The 22,526-nt window shown below is 43.3% G+C and overlaps 2 protein-coding genes across 2 annotated transcripts; both read right to left on the bottom strand.

Annotated features, from left to right (window-relative positions):
• Positions 1–1,109: 1,109 nt before the first annotated feature.
• Positions 1,110–6,128, bottom strand: LOC129354420 (ADP-ribosylation factor-like protein 8A). Its single transcript, XM_055023891.1, is given in 8 exon segments — positions 1,110–1,899; positions 2,551–2,621; positions 2,737–2,804; positions 3,450–3,497; positions 3,499–3,544; positions 4,356–4,429; positions 4,497–4,577; positions 5,677–6,128. Coding segments are annotated over 8 exon segments (564 nt in total). The 5' UTR covers positions 5,800–6,128; the 3' UTR covers positions 1,110–1,846.
• A 1,210-nt stretch (positions 6,129–7,338) lies between these two features.
• LOC129354429 (tyrosine-protein phosphatase non-receptor type 7-like) lies at positions 7,339–17,388 on the bottom strand. The gene is given in 12 exon segments (XM_055023901.1): positions 7,339–7,973; positions 8,121–8,205; positions 8,483–8,596; positions 9,967–10,145; positions 11,121–11,306; positions 11,378–11,425; positions 11,428–11,455; positions 11,457–11,515; positions 15,738–15,817; positions 15,889–15,973; positions 16,775–16,953; positions 17,376–17,388. Coding segments are annotated over 12 exon segments (1,143 nt in total). The 3' UTR covers positions 7,339–7,886.
• Between the last annotated feature and the right edge of the window lie 5,138 nt (positions 17,389–22,526).

Raw genomic sequence — 22,526 nt, 5'->3', positions numbered from 1 at the left:
ATTTAAAGTGTTTTTCACTGATCTGAAGAGGATTTTCCTAAATATTCAGGGAGAGAAAATCAGTGGCGGAGCCAGTGGGGTGACATTTGCCACCCCTCTGGAAATGGTCATTTTGAAATACAATACTTATGAGATCGGCAAAGATTTGCCAGGAAAACTGTAATTTCCGACTGTCCCTGAAGGCAGCCCGATGCAGTCGCAGCCTACATGCTGCTCACTGACGCTGCTGTTCAAATCAAAACCAGCAGAAACATTTTCTGGAAGAAGTTAAATAAATAAATAGCAGAAAGATATTTAGTCTGTTTTGAGTTTAAATTAAAAATTTAATATGTGATTATGCTTGATTTAGTTCAACATGATGCAGATGTTTCATGAGATCACATGACACCGCTGGTCCAATCAATTCATAAAACAATAAAAAAACAACAATAATATAAAACAAACATGAATAAAAATCTAATTCCAGACAGAAACGTTTGTCCTTCAGGTAGAGTACCACACATCAGGGTTAGGGCACCAGTAGATTATTAACATTAATCTTCTCATTTAATATCTTACAAAACCAAAAACAACAGTGCAATAATAAAAAGGTTTGAACGGCTCGCAGAGCGGAGGAAGGACGGAAGCAGAACCAAAACGGACTGGAGGAGACGGGAGGACAAGCGGCAGGACGGTGGAGGATGGAGGGATGAAGAGGAGGAAGAAGGGAAGGAGGACAGGATGGTTTCAGGTTGTTAAAAGGTTTTAGATTCTGATTCAACATGGCTGCCAACGTGAAGTCTGGGAGGTTAAAACGGGCCGACGGTTCTGGTTCTTCTGAAACGGATCTGAATCTGTCTGATGGATCATCTGTAACTCTGACGGTTTCACCAATCGCAGCGTCTCCCTCTCTCCGTTCGACAAACGCTGAGCTTCATTTACTGCCGAGTCACCAGAGACGATGCGAGTCTGGTGGGTTCATCGGCCCAGCGGGTCGGCTCGGCCCGGCCCGGCGGGTCGGCCCGGCCCAGCGGCCCGGCCCGGTGGGTCGGGTCGGCTCGGCCCAACCCAGCGGCTCGGCTCGGCTCGGCGGCCCAGCCCGGCGGCTCGGCTCGGCCCCCCAGCTCGGCTCGGCTCAGCTCGGCCCAACCCAGCGGCCCGGCTCAGCTCAGCTCGGCCCAACCCAGCGGCTCGGCTCGGCCCGGCCCAGCGGCCCGGCCCGGCGGCTCGGCTCGGCCCAGTCTGGCGCTTCCTGCCATATTCCAGTCTCAACTCAGGCTGACTTGGATCGGCGCCGAGTGACACTGCATCAGGTTGAGAACTCTCTCTGATTGGTTGATGCTCTGCGTTCAGCTGCAAAACTTCAGGTTTTCTGAAGCGTCGGCCATGTTGGATGTGCGAGCCGCTTGCTGTGAACGCAGCATCGTCCTGTAAACTACTTCAACTAAAGCCCAGCTGTCCTCTGTAATGTGCAGGAGGAAGCTGTGGTGCTGGTGTTCTGACCCGTTTCCACAGAAACCCAGCAGTTTTAACCGTGACCTCTGCGCCGCCGAAGCGAAGCGTCTCGGAGGAAGTTTGACCCGGATCCATCCCGGATGGAGGCGGATCAAAGCGTTTAAAGGAGGTCCGTTAAAGACAAACTTCGGCTTCGTTTGGTTCTGATTAAACTGAAATAAGTTGCTTCTGGATTTAAAGTGTTTCTAAAAAATGTTCCTGGAATAGAACCAGCACCTCAACATGAACTGTTGGAGGGCAGGGGTCACCTGGAGCTGAGGGTGAGGTCATGAGGAGACAAGAGGGAGGGAGGGAGGAGGGAAGGGGCGGGGTCAGGGCAGGTGGGCGTGGCCCGTCTGGGTCGGGTCGTCCCTCAGGAACTCCTCTTGGTCCTGGAGTGCTGGATCAGCCACTGCAGAGTGATGTCTGCAGACACAACAACATACCTAAACATCATCCAGCTGGTTTATTGTGTGCTTACAGACCAAAGGTCATGAGGTCATCAGCGTGAAAAGCTCAGACAGGTTCGTTTGGTAAAACTTCATAAGCATGGTTAGTAAAATATTATTCTATAATAAATGTTTTCACCACAAAGACCAACAAAACCTGCAGGAAGCAGCAGGAAGTTCGTTGGTCCAGTTGTTTGGTCCGGACCAGATCCAGACTTTATTTTCTTTCTTTGGTTTGCTTTCACACTGAGCTTTTTGAAAGCGGATTAAAATATGTAAACAAAGTCACATGGGAGAAGATCAGTGCTCCTATTGGACAGAAATGGGAGGCGGGACCAAACACCTGGAACACATTTCCTGACTCGGCACATTTCTGCTAATGCGCTAACAGCAGAGCTAATGTTTCACTTGGTGCTTTAGCTAATTCAAAAACATTTAGGCACTTAGCTTCCTGCCTTTTCCCGCCACAATAAAATTAAACATATTTCATCTTATTTTGCTGAAATGTTTTCTATCTAGTGCTAAATAATAACAGGAACCACTTGGTTTGTGAACATTTAAGTTAATTTTACTTCTTCATGGAAAGCACATTGTGTAGATAAACGTGTGTGTGTGTGTGTGTGTTTACCAATGTTGTCTTTCTCCTTGCAGGAAATGGAGTAGCAGCAGATCTCTCTGTCCTGGATGGCCGACAGGTTCCTGAACACAACAACGACCCGAAACACTGAAACAGGCAGCAGAACAGCAGAGCCTGGAGCTCCAACTGGACCCCAGGGACCCACCGGGACCAGGTCAGACCCGGGTCAGGACTTACATCCTCTCTATGAGCTCCTTCTCGTCCAGAGCGCCTGGCAGGTCCCGCTTGTTGCCCAGAACCAGAACCTGAGGACAGAGAGAAGGAGAACGGGTTGAATGCACCAGAACCAGAACCAGAACCAGAACCAGAGCATGCAGGTAGAAAGCATTCAGTGCTGAGCGTTTTGTGGATCAGGATGTGGGCCTGAGGGAAGCAGTCTGTCGTTTCAGGAAGTGAAGGTCGTACTTCAGAGAGTTTAAGTTTTATTTCTTGTGGTTCGATGATTCACATTTCGCTTGTTTACAGAAAACTGACTGATTCTTTTTAGTTTATCAGATAAGCATAAAAAATAGTTTTTGCAAAAATAATGACAATAAAAACATATAGTAAGTTTTGTGGCTGCTGGAGTTTAAACTTTATATTTTTGGCCCACAAGTCAAATAGTTTAAATAGCGCCGACTGCAAGATTTACGTATTATTGAGAAAAGATGAAGCAACTGTTGATTTTAAAAGAACCTCCAAAAGTCATAGAATCGATGAACTGACCAGATTTATCAGCCAGCAGGTAAAAACTGATTCGATTTAAACACAACAGGTTCTATGCGTCCCTCTGGAGCCCACAGGGCCACATAAAGAGCTGTGGCCGGGGGCCGGATCTGGACCCCGGCCGTGAGTTTTGACCCGTTCCGCTGAGCTCAGCTCTGGCTGCCTGGCGTTTCGGGTTTTCTCACAGGAATCCCCTGCAGCTGCGGTTTGTCCAGCAGGTTGTGCAGCTCGTTTCTTGGAGGCTTCGATCTTCTCTGGATCGGCTGCGTCAACCATGTAGCTGCAGCAGGACGAAAACAAACGTCACAAACCAGAAGGAATCCAGACAGCCCGCGTCCTGACGACAAGTTAATCCTGAGAAAGATCCAAACTGAAGATACGAACCATGAATCCTCACAAAATGAAAACATGAATTTATTTTCTCATCTCATTTTATGACTTGGATTCTCAGAGGTAAAAATCTCCATAATCCAACTGGAATACAAGACACAGCAGAGGAACTGAGGGATTAGCAAACAGACACGAGGCCAGATTAGGATGAAGATGACAGGATTTGGATTAGGACATGGACAGACAGACCAGGTTACGATATGGAAGGACAGAAGGTCAGATTAGGATTAAGAGATTCACATGTGGATGAACTAAAGGTGGATTAGAATTAGAATACAATTATGTCTGCAATATGGAAGGACATAGAGTCGAATTAGGATTAAGGATATTCACAAAAGACATTAGGATTAACAAATCAGTCTTAAAATATGGACAGACGGCTAGATTAGGATTAGGACAGATCCAGATGTGGATGAAAATAAATTAGGATTAGGATTAAAATAAAGAGAGATGGTTGGATTAAGACATGGATACGATCATATGGATGAATGTGATGTGGATTGGAACATGGATGGATTTATGGTTGGATTAGAATCAGAATCTGGACAGATTATGATGGAGATTAGATGCAGATAGACAGATGGATTACATATCAGTGGGAATATCTGGGCCTCTGCTGCTGCTGTGAGGAAACTCTGGTTCTGTTGGGCCTAGGGAGCCGCCCCCCCCACTCTGCCGCCCCGTGCCGCCGCCAGACTTACACGATGGCGCTGACGCCCCGGCAGTAGCGTTCCCACATGCTCCTGAAGCGAGGCTGGCCGCCGATGTCCCACAGCTGGACACAGAGACGGATGTGAGAGGACAGAGCGGCACAGAGACACGCCGGGAATCGAACTACCAACCTTGATGGTGACGTTACCCTTGGTGATCTTCCTCATGTTGAAGCCCACTGTAGGTATCATGTCTTCGCTGAATTGACCCGACTGAAACACACACACACACACACACTCTGTCAAACAGCTGACACCAGCACTGAACCGACTGATCAATCAGCAGCCTGACCTGCTGATCAATGTTTTCTGACTGAAGTGTCAGGTGACGTTTGTTACCCGGTGTCTGATTGCAGAGCTTTGCTGAGGCGGGTCAGATCGGTGGATAAGATCGGCTCCGTATGGACGCGCCGGCCGATAACCCGTCTCACCACACAAAGGAAATCTGGGCCGATTGATTCGCTGGCCCAAAATCGCTGCATGTCTACCTGAGACTGATGTTCAGGTAAGGCTGCTCTCACTCTGGATACATCTCTATGAAGCTCTGGTTTGTGTTTTCCTTCCACTAAACCTTCCGTTAATATGGTTGTAGGCCAATAAGCAATCAATCAATTAATCACCTGATAAATTAAAACTTTCCATTTGCATGATTTATTGTTTTTCGCTTTTTACCACAAACTGGATGATAAAAGTCTTCAGGCTGCCAGACATTTTTCCAGGACTTCATATTCACTATATTTGTTGTTTTTATCATTTAGTTTGGATGTTTATAATATCCTTTAATTTCAATGATCACGAGACACTAAAGTTTACTGATATTTGTGTTCTTGCAAAAACGATCAATTATCAAGCTTCTTCATGTGATTAATTGATTTATTGGGCAGGTCTGTTTTCTGCCTACTTCCTGCTGCCATTCGGGTTCAAGAGTTTTCATCATTCGACAGGCGTGGAAACCTGTGAATTATAAATAATAGCAAAAACTAATCACAGTCATTTCTAGATGGAACAAAGATGATCATCACATCTTTCATGGCCCAAACAGAATTAATCTGTTTTAAAAGTATTTCATATTTAAATATTTGCTGTAATTTAGGATTTTTCTGGTTTTTCATTGGAACTAAATCTTTTGCTGTTTGATCCAGCAGCAGCCTCCAGATGTTCCCCTCCGCAGAACCAGGCGGGATGAACCCACGCAGATTCACCTGGAGGTGGAGGAACCCGAACCCGACCTGCTGGACTCCACCCGCCTGCCTCCAGCTGACCTCACCGCTGCAGGACAACAACGGACGCCGCCACATCCAGCAACACTCACCGCTATCACATTCACAAAGGTGGTCTTCCCGGAGTACTGCAACCCCACCAGGGTCAGCTCCATCTCCTCCTTCCAGAACAGAGCCTTGAACCAGTCCAGGAGTTTGTTGATCAGCGCGATCATGTCTGCGCTCCGTCCGCTACAGCTGCTCGGTTAGCTGCTAACTGGCTGCCCGGCCCGACGCTCCGCTTTCTGTGCCGCTGACAGCCGCTGAGACACCCGCAGCCGGTAAGAGGGAGAGCCACAGAGCCAAGCGGCCTCACATTCACTCTGGAGCTCCGGTAGCTCGGTGTTTTACTGCTTTAATACCCACCGAGTGGCTTTTCTCTGCTGTTTACTAGCTGCGCCTTTTCTTGCTAGCGCCGACAAGGAGGAAGCAACGCGCACGAATACATCCGGCGGAGCCCTTCAGAATAAAACACAGAGAAAATCTATTGTGTCAAAACTTACAATAAAATAATTTTTTTTACACTCAAACATAATGTACTTACTTATTTAATCAATCCGTGTAATCCCTAATGTGTTGATTATTCAGCATAATATTCACTATTTAGCCTTTTCGGTGATTCCACATAAAGGGGTGAGTCAAAGTGCGGCAGTATTTCCGGTTTGGGTGGGGTTGGTGGAGGAGGCAGAGGAGAGCAGAGCAAAGACAGGCAGAAACAGAAAATATGTAACGAGTTCTGAAACACTGACCTCTGTTGGTTCACTGCATGATTCCTGCGACAATCTGATGTTTTCTATTTATAGTCTGATCTGAACACAGAAGGTTTGGTTCCCATCAGGACATCATTAAATATGTTTGGCATTTTAAATGTTGAGGTTTGGACCTCATAAATCCTCCACATCAGGAATCATCAGAGACACGAAGGATCATTTAGAGCTGTGGCGTCAAACTCGTTTTTTGTTTTGGGCCAAATGAAGATCATGAATGTTCTGAAAGGGCCGGCTGCGCCACAGTGGATCAAACCTGTTAACATATTCATGAACTCAATAACATTGAACATTTTTTCAGTCCATGCAGGATTACGAGTTCGTTTTTGTGATTTTTTTGGAAACGGTTTGTGGTGCTAATTTAAAACTATTTCCAATATTTGTGCTTCAGGTAAAGTCGATGCAGCTGTTAGCATCACTTGAACCCAAATGTTTTTGACCATTTTTATGGAAAAATCTGCAGTAAGCTCACAGATATGCTTGGGCACAAAAAGCTGCAGGGATTTGTTGATTTTTGTGTGAATTTGCAAGAAACTGGAGGGACTGATTGATGAAAGCTGACAGAAAATAAAAACTGTTTGATTTGATTGATTACATAATATATAAGCACAGTGTAATCTGGACGGTTGGCACCAAAAAAGGCTACGGGGGCCGGATTCGGCCCTCAGGCCTCGAGTTCATGATTTAAAGAACAGTCATGTTTCTGGACAGGAGGAACCCGAAGCTCCCGGTTGATTCAAAACAGACAACTATATTATTGACATGAATAAACAGCAGGTCCTGGTTAAACTGATGATGAGGTCAACCTGCCGCCATGTCAGATGCAGGATGTTTAGCTGATGACACCTATGTTCATTGGTGGTACTGCAGGAACAACTCATCCTGCTGATCCATCAACAAAATGCTGTTTTTGTTCAGAAACATCAAGAAGCACAAATATTTTTAATTTAAAACAAACCTGAATTTATACATTTCAGCTAAAAAAAATACTAAAGCAAATAACCAGAAAAGAATCTGAAACAAGTTTTCAGACTTTGTTTCATTAAAGTTCAATTCAAAAGTTCCTATTTTTTTAAATTAACTTTATGAACCGTGGAGATTTAGCTGAACAGAACCTGATGGTCGGGTTCAGCTCTGCTCGTCTCTGAGAAACAAACAAACATGTAAACAATACATTTATTTCATTTTAATAATCTAATTTTTTATTTCCCTTTTCAGTCCAGGATGAACTTTTGGTTCTTTGGGTTCTCCATACTTTCAGAGTCAAACTGAAGATCCAGTTCTGGTTCTGCTGTGTTGCCCTAATGGATCCAATTTCCTGTCAGTCCTGTCTGCTGCCGATGTCCATGAGACGACTCTTCGGTTCTCCTGATTCTCCTGGTTCTCCCTGTTCTCCTGATTCTCTTGGTTCTCCTGATTCTCTTGGTTCTCCTGATTCTCCTGCTTTCTTCAGATTTCTTTGAGGGCATTGCTGGTTTTGTAGGTTCTGGTTTTTCTCAGTTCTGCAGTCGAAGGTTCTGCAGCCGTACGCTGGCCTGGTCCTCAGGCTGGTTCTGTGAGTCTGTGTTGGTCTGGTTCTGGTCCTGATGGGGAGAAAACACGGTTAAACTGGCAGTTCTTCAACTGAGACACAGAAAGTCGTTTCTCCTGATTTGGTCGAACTTGGCAGCAGGCGGGTCTGACTGACTCTTTAAAAAAGGTTCTGGGCCCGGCTGTATGAGGTTCTGTACCTGGTTCTGCTGCAGCTGGCGGCTGAACTGGGCCAGTGTGGAGTACAGGAACTGGTACTGCTCGGTGGTCTGGATCATCCCCCCCCTGCACAGGACAGAAGAGGAGAAGCATCACATTTAGATGAAGGTTCTGGCGTTTAACGTTGGAACAACACAGTTTCTAACTTTATGCAGTGACCATCTCCTGATTTTTCCTCCTGGTATCATGAGGCTACATGGCAAATTGCTTCTGGACCTTTCAGGATCTGAGCCCCGCTAATGGGACCCAAACGGGTCAGAGAGAACTACAGCATAAAGGCAGGAAATATTTCCAGCAGCGAATGTACAAACATCCAAACCAAATGACCTTCAGACGACCTCACCTGTCGAGTCGAAGCTGGCAAACCGTCTCCAGAATGTCCACCTGTCCGGTTTCTCTGAGCTGCTGGCAGCAGATGCTGCTGGCGATGAAGCAACCCGTCCGGCCGATGCCTGCGCTGAGGACAGAACAGCAGAGCAGCTTCACAGTCTCACTGCTACAACATTGTTGAGATACAAGGAGCTTCCAGGAAAATCCTCCTTCCTGTCTGTCAAAGAGCCACAGAGGATCAAAGTGTCTCACTGACAGCCTGCTGGTCACTAAGAGTTTCAGATCCAGTTTGAAACCAGTTCATTCCTTGTTTTCAGGATTCCTTACTGAGTGGGAAGGAGCTGAAACATTTCTCATGAGGTCAGGCCCGTTTCCCCAGAAACACTACGCTGGGACCCAGAGCCCCAAAGAGGAAGTGATGTTTTGGGGTTAGGTTCTGGGTAAAGCTGTAGAAATTAATGGAAAGTAAATGGAAGTAAAATTTTGTGAAGACAGGAAAACATTTTATTGTTGTACGTTTGCAAATTGCCCATTTCGGATAAGCTGTGGTGATTTTACCTCTAAAGACGGATTCGCCTCATTGGGTCCAGTTCATACTCATGTCCTGATTGAAGAAAAGCCTGTAAATGGTTGGATGAGTGTTTATTTAAAAGAGGTCGAAACTACCCAGACGAAGCCGCAGCTCCCTTGGTCACCCCTTGGGGGCGCCGCTGCTGAAGCCAGTGTGGTAGATCTATGGTTATAGAGTCAGCCTTTGAAGTTTGGTGTGAATGAAGCCCAGGGTTATGTTGGGCAGAAACGCCACCTTTATGGGTCATTTCCACACCGCAGCAGTTTATCTGCCTGCCAGGCTGCGGCCGCTGCTCAGGTTCAGCCGCCGCGCTCTGACAGGAAGCGGCTTCAACGCATCCTCCGCTCTGGCTCACACATTTCAGCCTGCTGTTGCTGGAAACAGTTTTTACAGTTTTTATGCTGGTAAAAGAAGAAACAGGTTTTCTCCATCAGGACTGTTGACTTTTTCTCAGGTTGGATTTTAGTATTTAATCTGATGTGTTAGCGGTAGATCATCATGTCTACATGATGGGATTAATATTTGCCCTGAATAATGCTGATGTTTACGATGCTGTTTTACAAATGAAGAGATTCATTAAACAAACATGACCAGTTTCTACTGATCCGCCTTCCCCTCCTGCAGAGACTCAAACCAACAACCTGAGTTAAGTATTTTTATTTTTATTTTTAAACTACAGTAAAACTACAGTTTTAGATCCTGTGGGATTTGGAGTCGATGCAGATCTGGACCAGTGTGAAGCGAGGTGAAAAGGTATGTCTGGTTGGGATCAAACTCTGGTTGTTAATGTCTTTTCTCTTTAATTTTGACTTTGCAAATTAACCATTTGTTCTTCAACATATTAAAATTGACTGGAGGACAGAAGCTAAAGTGTCTTTGTTTTGCAGTAAACTGGAGGCTAAAGCTGCTTTTTCATAAACACCAACCTGCAGTGTACTATGATTGGTCCGTTACCCGGAACGGCGTCTGTGATTGGCTCCAGGGACTTCCTGTGCGTCTCCACATCCTCCACCAGCTTCAGCAGAGAAACAATGCATTCTGGGATGTGGTGGTCGGGCCAGGAGCTGAACCAGTAGTGTCTGACCAGACGGCGCTCAGAGTTCAGCTGGAACACAGTTCAAGGAGGCAGGAGTTGGATTTTTATTAAAGATCGTTCAGAAAGCGAAGGCGAGGATGACGATGAAGCTTCTTCAGAACCAAACTAACAGAATCAACTTCTGGACCATCAACAATCTCTGAAAGCTGCAAAGAGGAAATGTATTATTTATTTCAGTAAATAATACATTCATTTCTTTACTGAAAGGTTTTAGTGATAGAAACTGAGAATCAGGAACCAAAACATGAAATCAGGGATCTGATGGGAAAACAGCGACATCTAGAGGCTTTTGAAGGTAATAACCAATTTTAAATTGCTCCTTTAAACTTATTTTTATTTGTTGGCTTTTAATTGAGTTAATTGTAACTTTTATTTTATTTGCTTATTGTTATTACTCTTTTGTATTATTATTTTTCTCTTCCTCTTTTCATTCACTTATTTTATTGTTATTGATTTTTAAACCAGTTTTTTAAAAGTGCTTAAATAAATTTGACATTAGAACTAGAAAGACAGAACTCACAGAAAGTTTGACAAAAAATGTGACAAAACCAAAATCAAAACGTTATTAACCACAGAGCATGACGGGACGATGAGGCCTGAGTTTGTCTGAACTTTGTTTCCTGTTTCTGTTTTTATTTTAGTTTGTTTTAAAAGCTGCAGTTTGGATAACCAACCAGAGTTCAGATCAGCTCAGGATTCAATATTTTCAGCCTGTTGAACCTGAAAACATGAACAGGATCTGAAATGCATCCCAGACGGATGTGAGGAAAGTCCTCAGGTGGAACCAGATATTTACATACACTGGCTGGAGTTATAGCTACAGTCACCACTTTTTTCTATTTGCTGAATGTTAGAAAACTGAGCGATGATATTTTTCAGAATTCAGATGTTTGTAAACATTTGGTCAGTTTCAGGTATAAGAGTCTTTTCAAATGATTTAACATCAGACAGGCAGGAAAAATGACTATTTTGTGTTGGACTCACCTGGATCTGCAGATCAGAGATGATGAAGCCGTTTTTTTCCCGTCTGTCTTTAACTCTCAGCAGGAATCTGCCGAAACGACTCGTCTGTCCCTCGTCTTCGTCCCTCTGGATCTCGTCCTGCCGGTCCTCGTCCTCCTCCTTCACCTTCGTCCCGTCCCTCGGCTGCGGCCAGTACGGCTCGCATTTCTGAGCAGAGACACGTCAGACGCTGAGCGGCGATCTGGTGATGAATCACAGAGAGAAACGAACCACCGCACCTGGTTGTTCTCCTTCAGCTTGGTCACCATCACAATGATGCTGCTGCGCGCTCCTGCCACACCATGTCCCAGAAATCCCACCGTGTGCAGCATGGGCCCCTGGGTGGCGATGAAGGCCCTGGGAGCCCCTCTGTAGCCCTGCAGGACATCCAGACCATCACAGCTCAAAGCGTCTGCTGCAGCCAAAACGCCAAACTCAGAACAACATGGACGTTTTTTTAAACCGTCATAAAGTAAAACAGTAACAAAGTTTTACTCTATACTAAATTTCTATATTTTTTACTCCTTACATTTTCACTTGTTATTTCCATGATGGAAAAAATCCTGCGCTCACACAAGAAGAGTTTCAGTGCCTGTAATTCACCAGTCAGTTGGTTTTCTGTTGCTTTAAACCAGGTTGTAATTATTCTGTCAGGCTCCTCAGTGGAAACGGTCGATCAGTGTGAGGTGAACGACGCTACGTCACAACTTATTCAGTAAGTTTCCAAAAAACAAAATCTAAAAACATTTTTTCCAAACTGAGGAGGTTATTTTAGATTTTAACGTTTCTAATGCGATAATTCAGAATGAGAAACATTGATGGAAACACGACTCGAGTCCTTAACGTTTAAACAGGAACTGATATCAATATCCAATATTAATATCCCTGTTATGTCAACAAATGACACAGCTGATCACCTGATGAGGTGATGCTAATGTTTCCGTTAGCATCATGCTAATGTTTCTGTTAGCATCATGCTAATGTTTCCGTTAGCATCATGCTAATGTTTCCGTTAGCATCATCTCATCAAGCTTAAAAACTGTTTTACAAAACTGAGCTGTTTTGAATTTTCTGTCTACCTTTCCTGATATGATCCATCAAAAATATTTTCTGATGGAAACACGGCTTCTGCAAGCTTCCCAAGTTTTACAGCCCACAGCATCACTCCACCGCTGTGCCTTAAATGTTAAGGACTCGGTAAAAGTCTTGTCCTCCGTTGCGTCTCCAGGGTTACTGCTGATGTTTCCCATCTACACTGAAGCTACCTGCTAAAATCATCTGCAAGCACTGAAGATGAATTTTATGCCATTGTTCAAAGTTAACAAGTTAAAAACCATCAAATGTTTTGAATGTTTGACTCTATGTTGCATGACTTTGTGTTTCTGTGTTTGTTGTGATGTAAATGTGCTATCAAATAAAATGTGGTTAATAAAATGCTGCATTTCTTCCGACAGATAACTTCAGTTCTTCACACAGTAACTTTTATTTGGTCTAAACTGCTGTCTTCGTTTCATCTGCTGTTTTGTGGTTATTGCATCAAGCAACCCGCAGCTTCTTTACATCCCCTCAGCTTCTGAAACCAGCCCACTTCCTTCACGCCATGAAACAGGAAGTTAATGATTAAGACACTTTTGCTCCTCAAAATCAACCATCAGGCATTCAACCGGCAACTCGCGACTCGCCGGCCAGACTTATCAGAGCAGGTGAGCCAAAAGACGGAGCCGCAGGTGTGAGCTTGATGAAAACTGCTGGTGCACACACTCCTGATGCGGCGGAGTGAGGGATGCGTGGGCGGAGGAGAGGAGGGTGAGTCAGGGACAAGTCACTTCCTCCCTCACTTCCTGTGGCTTTCCTGGTTGTCAGACTCCCACGTTGACAAACTGACAGCTTGCACCTCAACTTCTTTTTACTTAACCATTGGAAATACACACACACACACACACACACACACACACACACACACACACACACACACACACACACACACACACACACACACACACACACACGCAGAAAAACAGATCGACCAGAAGACGCCCACGCTGAGTGACGGAGCTGTCACACACTCAACCAGCTTCCTTTATCTTTAATAAAACCCAGAAGGAAACTCGTTTCTGTCGCTGAACCTAATTAAACAGCTGTGACACTTTAATAATAAGACAACTTGACAACAGCAGACATGTGTTCGTTTTAACTTGAGCAGAAGATGCACAAAATGACCCTTTTTGTCCCAGAAAGAACAGTTTCTTTGTCTTCCAGCCTCATTTTGTGCATATTGCTTTCGTCCTGATTCATTCGGTTCTCCATGTATCGTCTGAATCGGGGCGTTGGTGCCGATCTGTGGTTTTTGGATGAGAGGTGGAAACATCCTGGACATCACAAGAAAATACACATACATAACCCCCCCACCCCCCACATACACACACACACACACACACACACCACACACACACACACACACACACACACAACACACAGACACACACACACACACCTCAACCGATCCATGAGTCGACGTTCACTCAGCAGGTTAACGAAGCAAATATCTGACTTTTTATCTCTGCTTCCCACAAAACATCCAGTTTTTCTAACTCCACTGGGTTTTCAAAGCGTCTCAAGGCTCATGTCATATTTCATCAACTTTTCTTTTTTATTTATCTTTATTGATTCTCAAAAGTAACATTTACATGACCTTTGATCTCTACACCACAAAACTAATTTCAATATTTGAAATAAGATGAACAAATAGACCATTACATTATATTTTACTGGCTTTTCATCAGCTTCCTCCATCTGCTGACCAAGCTGTCGCTCTCAACAACTTTAAAATCCTGGACCTACATTTGTCCAGACACGGCGGCCATCTTTACCTACATCCGTCCAGACATGGCGGCCATCTTTACCTACATCCGTCCAGACATGGCGGCCATCTTTACCTACATCCGTCCAGACATGGCGGCCATCTTTACCTACATCCGTCCAGACAGGGCAGCCATCTTTACCTACATCCGTCCAGACACGGCGGCCATCTTTACCTACATCCGTCCAGGCACGGCGGCCATCTTTACCTACATCCGTCCAGACACGGCGGCCATCTTTACCTACATCCGTCCAGACACGGCGGCCATCTTTACCTACATCCGTCCAGACATGGCGGCCATCTTTACCTACATCCGTCCAGACGGGCGCCATCTTTACCTACATCCGTCCAGCCACGGCGGCCATCTTTACCTACATCCGTCCAGACATGGCGGCCATCTTTACCTACATCCGTCCAGACAGGGCAGCCATCTTTACCTACATCCGTCCAGACATGGCGGCCATCTTTAGCTACATCCGTCCAGGCACGGCGGCCATCTTTACCTACATCCGTCCAGACACGGCGGCCATCTTTACCTACATCCGTCCAGACGGCGGCCATCTTTACCTACATCCGTCCAGACATGGCGGCCATCTTTACCTACATCCGTCCAGACATGGCGGCCATCTTTAGCTACATCCGTCCAGACATGGCGGCCATCTTTACCTACATCCGTCCAGACATGGCGGCCATCTTTACCTACATCTGTCCAGACATGGCGGCCATCTTTACTGCCATAAACAGAGCGCAAATGTTCTTCTTGGGTCGCTTTGGGATCAGAAACTGATCACACAGAACTTTGACTGCAGTCGGGTTCAGTTAGAACAAACATGCCGAAAAACTCAGATTTCATCAAAAAACTGAGCATCAGAACCTGGTGCTACTAAATGCACCACTGTGCAAACATTTGGACTTAAACCTGCCAGGTTCTGTAATCTGTCTGCAGCACTGTGACTGGGTGTGTTGGAGGTAATCCATTACGGCAGGAGAACTCGGACTGTGTTGTCACAAAATGCACCTCAGCATGTCTTCAGATTTGATCCTGAATGATTAATTTCTATCTGGTCATCAGTTTACAGATTTTAAATCACGCAGAAGCTTTAAAAACTCCTGGGCCAGAAGTTGTGAAGTTCCATGCAGATGATGCAGGTTGTTACCTCAATGTTTAGTCTGACCCGCAGTTTGATTTGTCTGAATATTTTGGAGCATTTTCTGCTGAAGAACCCAGTGACGACACATTTTTGAGTTTTCATTTCAAATGTCCTGAAATTCCTGATGTACAGATTTAGACTGCAGTTTGTTGGTTTGAATGAAGTGGAGTTGATGGCTTGTTTTATTAATTATAACTGAAAAACCTTTCAGCTTTGGATTTGTTTTTCACAGTAGAGGAGGATAAAATGAGAGAAGTTGGTTTTATCTGAAGTTTAGTTTAACTAATGGCTTAAATGGAAAAACGCGCCAGTACTGATTCCACCGACTGTTAACATTTAAAGTTAACAAGTCAAACTAAACAGAATAAATGACTATTTATTTTCCACTTTGACCAAAGTGAAACCCTAATCGGTGTTTTGTTTTCATTCTTAGAGATGTTTTCCACTGCGGTAAAAATGTTCCTGTTCACACGTCGGACCTGTTTTAGATCACAGATTAGATTTAATCTGTTCTTTTTTCTTATTTAAGTGAAAATCAAGATGTTTCAAACCGACTTTAATCAGCAGGAAACAAAGCAAAGCTCTCACCCTGACATAGTTGGCGTTGATGTAGCGATCCGGACCCGGTTCTTCCTCCAGGTTCTTCAGGATCACCCGAGTCTCCGGGTCTGAGAAGCAAACCGCAGTGATGAGTCGGAGGAGAAGATAAGATCAGCAGAGCTGCTGCTGAGGCGCTTACTGGGCAGGATGGTTTTGTATCTGTCTTTCATCATGTGTCCCGGAGCGTCCAGATCGGCTGCGCTCACAAAGTTTGGAGGAATCTTCTGCAGGGGAAAGCAGAACATGTTGGACATTAAAATTTATTTAATTTTTCCTCTTATCCGTCCGGCTGCTGCATTCAGCCAGCAGGCAGGAATAAACAGGACTTTGGCTGGATTTTATGACTTTGGGTTTAGTTTTGTATAATTTGAGTTATGTTGTATTTTCAAGGTTGAGCTCAGAGCTAAATTTCTACATAATTCACTTCATCACTGGCTTCATGTCTCCACTATAACTGTAGCTTTTCCTCTTGTCTTGCACGATATGTCAGCTGAAAACAGGATGAGCCGTTTGAACGGCAGTGCAGACGCTTATCGATGGATCGATAAGGACATCAGCATCGAACTGAATCGATTTCACCAGCAGGTGAATACAGCGGTTCTCCATACCCAGCTTTTATTTTGGTAGTCCACAATTTACAGAGAATTAGCTAAATATTTAGCTAGCTTAGAGCTAACCAGATATTTTTTCTAGATCACTGCTAAATATTTACTTTGAAGCTAAAGAGTTGGATTGATAACTAAATATTTAGTCTCACCTTAAGTCTTTAATGTGGAGCTTAATGTGTAAAGTGGAGTTATTTATTAAATGCTAGGAAGCATTTCATCATCAATACTTTGACAGATTAAACCAAAACTTATTTTCTATACTTTTTCTTAAAGATTTTTGAAATAAGATAAATAAAATGTTTTATTTTTATCTTTTAAAATGAAAAAATGGAGAATTTTCATTGTTAAATCTGAACATTTTATAGCTTTAGTCTTTGAAGGATAACCTTTCACCTCAACAGATAATAAAACCCTTACCTGGTACTCTGTGTTCAGAGCGCTGGTGTCTGCTGCAGCTTCCTGTAACTGCGCATGTGCAAGCGCTCGGGACGAGGTATGTAGCAGCTGAAGCCACACCTCTTTGGGCGTGGTCACAGAGCAAACTGACTCCGCCCCCAGATTGCTCACATCCAATAGCAGCGACAGGTTGGAACCCCCTTTTGAAAATAAAATAACTGTTTTGAAAAGGTTTTTAAAAATAAACAACATTTAAATGAATCTTTACATTCTGCAGAAGTTTAGGTGGGAAAAATGTTTTTTTTTTTTAGAAACAGCTTCATTCATGCTAAAGATTTGATGCAAATTTCTTTAGATGCAACTTTCTACTGATTGAGATTATTTTGAAACACAGCAGAAATAAACTGGATGTTGGAGGGTTGAATGTGACTCTTTCCGTTCTGGACGAAACCTCATTTTCTTGACTCAAGATTTTAACCATGAAAGAGCAGCAACAAAGTAACAAAGTCAATGTGTTTGAAAACTCAACTGATTTCTCGTCAAGTGCTTTTCACCCAAATTAAAGTAAATTTAATAGGAAATGAACACAAGTCAATTCCAATTCAGTTCTAATTAATTCTACTATCCGCTCCCATTCAAGTTCAATTGAGTTACAAGGGTGGAGTCAAAGTGATGATAGAGTGTAAATATATTTAATATATTGTCCAGCTGTTCCTCATTGGTTCTGCAGCCATGGTTCTCCTCACCGTTCCTGGAGGCGGACTGAGGCTTTTCGAGGGGGTGTGGTCAGCGGCGGCGGCGACACCGGTTCCTCAGCAGGAACGGAGCCCAATGAGCTCATTATGAGTGTTTTCTGTTAAAGATGATTTATTTTCTGAGCTGCATTCAGCTCCTCAGCTCAACACCATGCTGCAGAAAAACACAGACAGCATCATTGCACTTTAATCAAAAACCCATGTCACAAAACAAGCAACATTTTCAATTAAAAAATCCTTTTTGCTGCTAAATTATGGAATAACAGGAATGAACTCAACAAGAAAGATATTTTGCTTTTAATCTGTTGTTTGGGTCATTTAAGTTTTGGTCTGTCTTTCAGCTTTACGGCGTTTCTTTGATCCTTCATGGAGCTTCTTTACAATGTAGACTGTGGACGCTCACATTAGCATTAGCTGCTACTTGTTTAGCATTGAGATGATATTTTAGTCTAACAGCTTCTCTGACATGCCAACTCCTTTTAGCACAACTTCAACACAACAATCGTCTTTTATCTGGGCCAATCAGATCATTTAGAAGCAGAACTTAATCCTCTGCATTGCTGCTGTTCGCAGATGTAGCCTGTGCACCAGATTTATGGATGTACCAGAAACGTGCAAATACAAAGGTTCCATCTGGAACTTTTACATACATTTTTTTCTTGCAATAGAATCTCTGGAATGTATGAATAAATTAATGCTCTAAAGTCAGTTTAAAATAAAATGTCCTCTGTCCATTTCTTTTAACACTCTACATTTAGCTCGAGACATAAGACAGAGTTTCTGAATGAGCTACTTTTTAGATGTTTTTAGTGATTACATTTTATTTTCAGCTTTACTTTTCTTTGTGTAGATTAGTTCTCAGTCTGGTTTTATCTTATGTAGTTCAGTCAAGTTGGGGGTCTGAAACAAGTTGCAGTAAAACAAACTGTGGCCTTTTATTACATTTGTGTGGAGTTTAATTTGATTTTACAATAAATAATTGTAATATAGTTTTATTTTACAGAAAGGAAATGTTGTTTTTTATCCTGTAATGCTGTAAATATTTTAGCTTAATTTATTTGCAGTGTGTTTCTAGTACAGCTGGGCCTGCCTGTAAGTGTTTTAATGGCAACACCAGTTGTTCATTAACAACTGAAAAACCACAAACTTTACATCAGTAACTGGATCCTAAATACAATTCATCCAGAAGTTCATCCAAAGTGTTTTACATAACAAGACAAATCAAAGAAAAGAATTCAAGATATAAAACAAGTATAAAAAAAATACATAATAATGAATAAAGACAATAAAAACAGCTTATCGCCTTACCCTGGGCCAAACCCTACTGGAAAAAGATTTAAAGAGACTCAACAGAAAAGTTCAAACTCCAGTTCGTTTTTGATAAACGAAAAAGTCTCTGGTCTCCTGATCTGAGGGTCCACAAAGGAAGATCCGGCTGCAGTAAGTCAGATAGGTGGATTGTTCCTCTTTTGGAAAACAGCCACTGGATATTTACAGATTTATTCAAGAAATTCTCTTCATCAAAGGCCAAACCAAACCAAGCAAAACATGGAGAAAACGTGAAGCAGCCAGAGGTGATAAAACCAGCCTGAAGCCGTTTAATGCATCCACTGCATTCAACAGCGTTCTGACCGCTGGATGCGTCGGTAACTGCCTATAAGAATGTTTCCCCCTCTGGTTCTACTCTGACTGCTGGATGCTTGGGAACCGGATCAGTTACACCTCATCACATCCACATCAGACTGTCTTTCCAGTTCTTCGCTTGGCATCGAGCAGCTTTTCACAATCAGTGTGTAAAATTTGCATGAGTGCCACAGAATAAAGCACATTTCAAATGTGAACATTTAAAGTGCAGGTTAGCAGAATGCAGCAGAGGTTCAACATGGAGGACAACAGACGCAGCAGCATTCCTGTTGCCTTCAAAAGTTCCCCAAACTTTAGGAAACAATGCAAACTTGTTACTGAGGGTTAAAGCCAGCATGTAACAGCTGAACTTTGACCTTGTTAATGGTGGAGAGCTGAGGAGCGCTGTGGTCACACACTGGGGAAGCTACGCATTTCAAATAAATGCAAGGTGTTATCTTCTGTTCCTTACGTTCTATTTCATTAGTCATTTATGTTTCAGGTTATTTAAATATTTCTGCAGAGTTTCTCACATTTATTCAGAATGTAAAAAAATATTTGCATTCTGTCTAAGATGCAAATATAACGTTAGACTCCCTGTGTCTCAATACGATCATTATTAACATGAACATAAAAGAGATTTAACTAGGACGCCAAGCAGAAAGCAACATTTACATGTTCAGTTTGTTAGTTTGACATTAAGCAGTTTTTAAAAAAAGTCCACCAGGTTCTGTGTTCATGTGGGCCGGGGTCAGATGGGCAACACCAGATCTTAGAAATGGATTCAAGTGTCATTCATCTATAGTTGAATACTGGAATGAGTGAATGCAAATCAAAAGTTTTTCCCTCTCCAAACAGCCGAATACCCAAAACCCACACATGTTGAGCTTTTAGCTTTTTTGCTACGTTAAACCTGACCACACTCACCATTCTGATCTCCGCAGCTCTTTTCTTGCTTCTCAGGTTCACTTTAAGTTAACTTTAAACGTCTGACGTGTTTTTGTCATGAATGAACTTCCTGATGAGATGAGGTTCAAAATCCAGAGTCCTCTGACAGAAACCGAATTGGCTCAAAGTCGATGTCTGATAAACCAGCCACTGCTGCGATGAGGAGGCATCTCTCTCTATGATGAAGCAGAAACTGCTGGAACGGACGTCTCTCTCTCTCTCTGTCTGTGTGTGTTAGATATCTGTGTGTTTCCACATCACTACAGATCTGAAATGTTTCAGTTTGTCTCTGTCGGAAGAGCGTTTCCTCAGAGCAGGAAGTCAGCACGCCCACGCTTACTCAACGCGCAGAACACAAACACCACAGACGATATGGCCAAACATCGAGTGCTCTGGACTCTGAAGGCCAAAAGCTGAACATCTGACAAAGAAAATACTGAAGGGTCACCAATATTCTCTGCTGAGTGCACAAACTTCCTCTGAGTTGTTCAGTTATTCTTCAGACGGCAGTTTTGAGCTTATTTTTAGCTTCTCTTCAAAAACAAGATGGGCTGAATTTCTTCAGTTTCAGTTTGAAGGATTTGGCGAGCAGACAGTTTTCAAACGTCATCCGGCTGTTTTGACTCTTAAAGCCCACATCACTACTCCCCACCTCTGTGCATTTGCTGTGGTAGGCCAGGATGAGTCTGACTTGACGTGATTTTTATGCTGTGGTGGTGAAGGTTGAGGGGAGTTTGATGTCATTTCAGACCTTCTGACATTGACTAATTATTTTCACTTCTTGTCACAGTTCAGCATTTTTTAGTTAGCTTGGCCACAGCTAACTTCTCAGTTCAATAATAAGAGGAAAATCCCAAGAACTCTGCAACTGAGGCCCTTAAAGCTGCAGTATGTGGCTCCTATAAAATATTTGTTTACATATTTGTTGATCTTGCCCGAAATGTTTGCTGGAAATAGGCACCAGCACCCCTCTCAAGCCCACCAAGGGGGTTAGAAAATGGATGGATGGACATATTTGTTGAAACTGTCAACATGTTGAGATAAATCACGACAGATAATCTGTGAAGAAAAATCTACCTTCTCCCAGTGAAAACTAGAAACAACCAATGAAAGTCAGGAAAAGGGTCTTAGTGCTGTCAAGCACAGTCCTTGTGGCCCTCCTCATGCCTGCTCCCATTACTGTCTGCTATGATGCAGCTAGCACAGTCTATTCTGAATGCTAAGGCTAGTTTGCATAGCCACCAAATACGGTTTTTCTGTAACAGTAAGTTGTTAACTGTGAATACATGAGGGTGATTGACAGCGCTAAGGTCTGCCTCGTTGGTCTGATTGGTTGTTTTGGTTAATTTCTGCAGACAGTAATAGTAGCTCAGGGAGGAGGAGGCAGAAATCGATCTTTTCACAGATTATCTGTCTCATAATCTGCCACAACATGGTGGCAGTTTTAACAAATATGTCACACAATGTTTCTTTAATGAAAGTTGCAAACTGCAGCTTTAAAGCATGATTGGTGTTAAACATCTTGTTGGGAAACTAAAGCAGAATAAAAATTCAAAAGTCTGTAGGACCAGCCATGAAGAAAAGGTGAACTCTGAAGGAAAACCTTCAGCTGCTGTGGAGCAAAAGAAGAGCAAAGGTCACAGCATGGAGGAGGCAGAGCTTAGTTAGCAGGAACAGTCAAAGTTTCAATCCTAGTGAAGCTGCGGAAAAAAACAGCACAGAACCAAACAAATAAATGTGTTTTTTTTTAAACAGCCATGGTTTGATGGGGGTTGGGTTGAAGAGGGGTCAGAGAAATGAAGGTTTAATTCTAGCTTCTCCACCTTATCTCAGTGTCCTTAAGCAAGGCACTGAAACCCAAATTATAAACAGATCAGTGTATGAACATGTAAATAATCAGAAATGTTGTAGGTGAAGGGGCAGAGTTTATCATAGCAGTGGTTCATCCTGGACACCCACAATCTCACACACACACACACACCCACACACACACACGCACACACACACACACGCGCACACACACACACACACACACACACACACACACACGCACGCACACGCACGCACACACACACACACACACACACACACACACACACACACCGATACAGGTATATGTGGCATAGACTGACATTTTTGCCAAACAGGCCCAGAGGTGGTTTAGATGGACTCAAATACTTAGAGCAAAGGCAGGTGGCTTAAAAAACTGCATCAAATCGGACTTTTTTTGCAGTTTTTTAAGCAAATTTTTTTCAACTCTTATTTGAACCTTAGGTTTCAAATAGGAGCTGAACAGCCTTTTTTTTTACATCAACCTGTGCATTTGTGTGTCGTGGCACACACAAATATATTACCTCAAGAGTAAAGCAATTACAATGGTCTTCAACTGCCACTGAATCCTGACTGTATTTTTTACTACTGCCACTGGGGGAACTGTATGCTTCATT

This window comes from Poeciliopsis prolifica, unplaced genomic scaffold, assembly GCF_027474105.1.
Source record: "Poeciliopsis prolifica strain line A6 unplaced genomic scaffold, Auburn_PproV2 SCAFFOLD110, whole genome shotgun sequence".
NCBI classification, from domain to species: Eukaryota; Metazoa; Chordata; class Actinopteri; order Cyprinodontiformes; family Poeciliidae; genus Poeciliopsis; species Poeciliopsis prolifica.
Note: the sequence above shows the minus strand (reverse complement) of the source record. Positions and strands in the feature narration are given on the sequence as shown.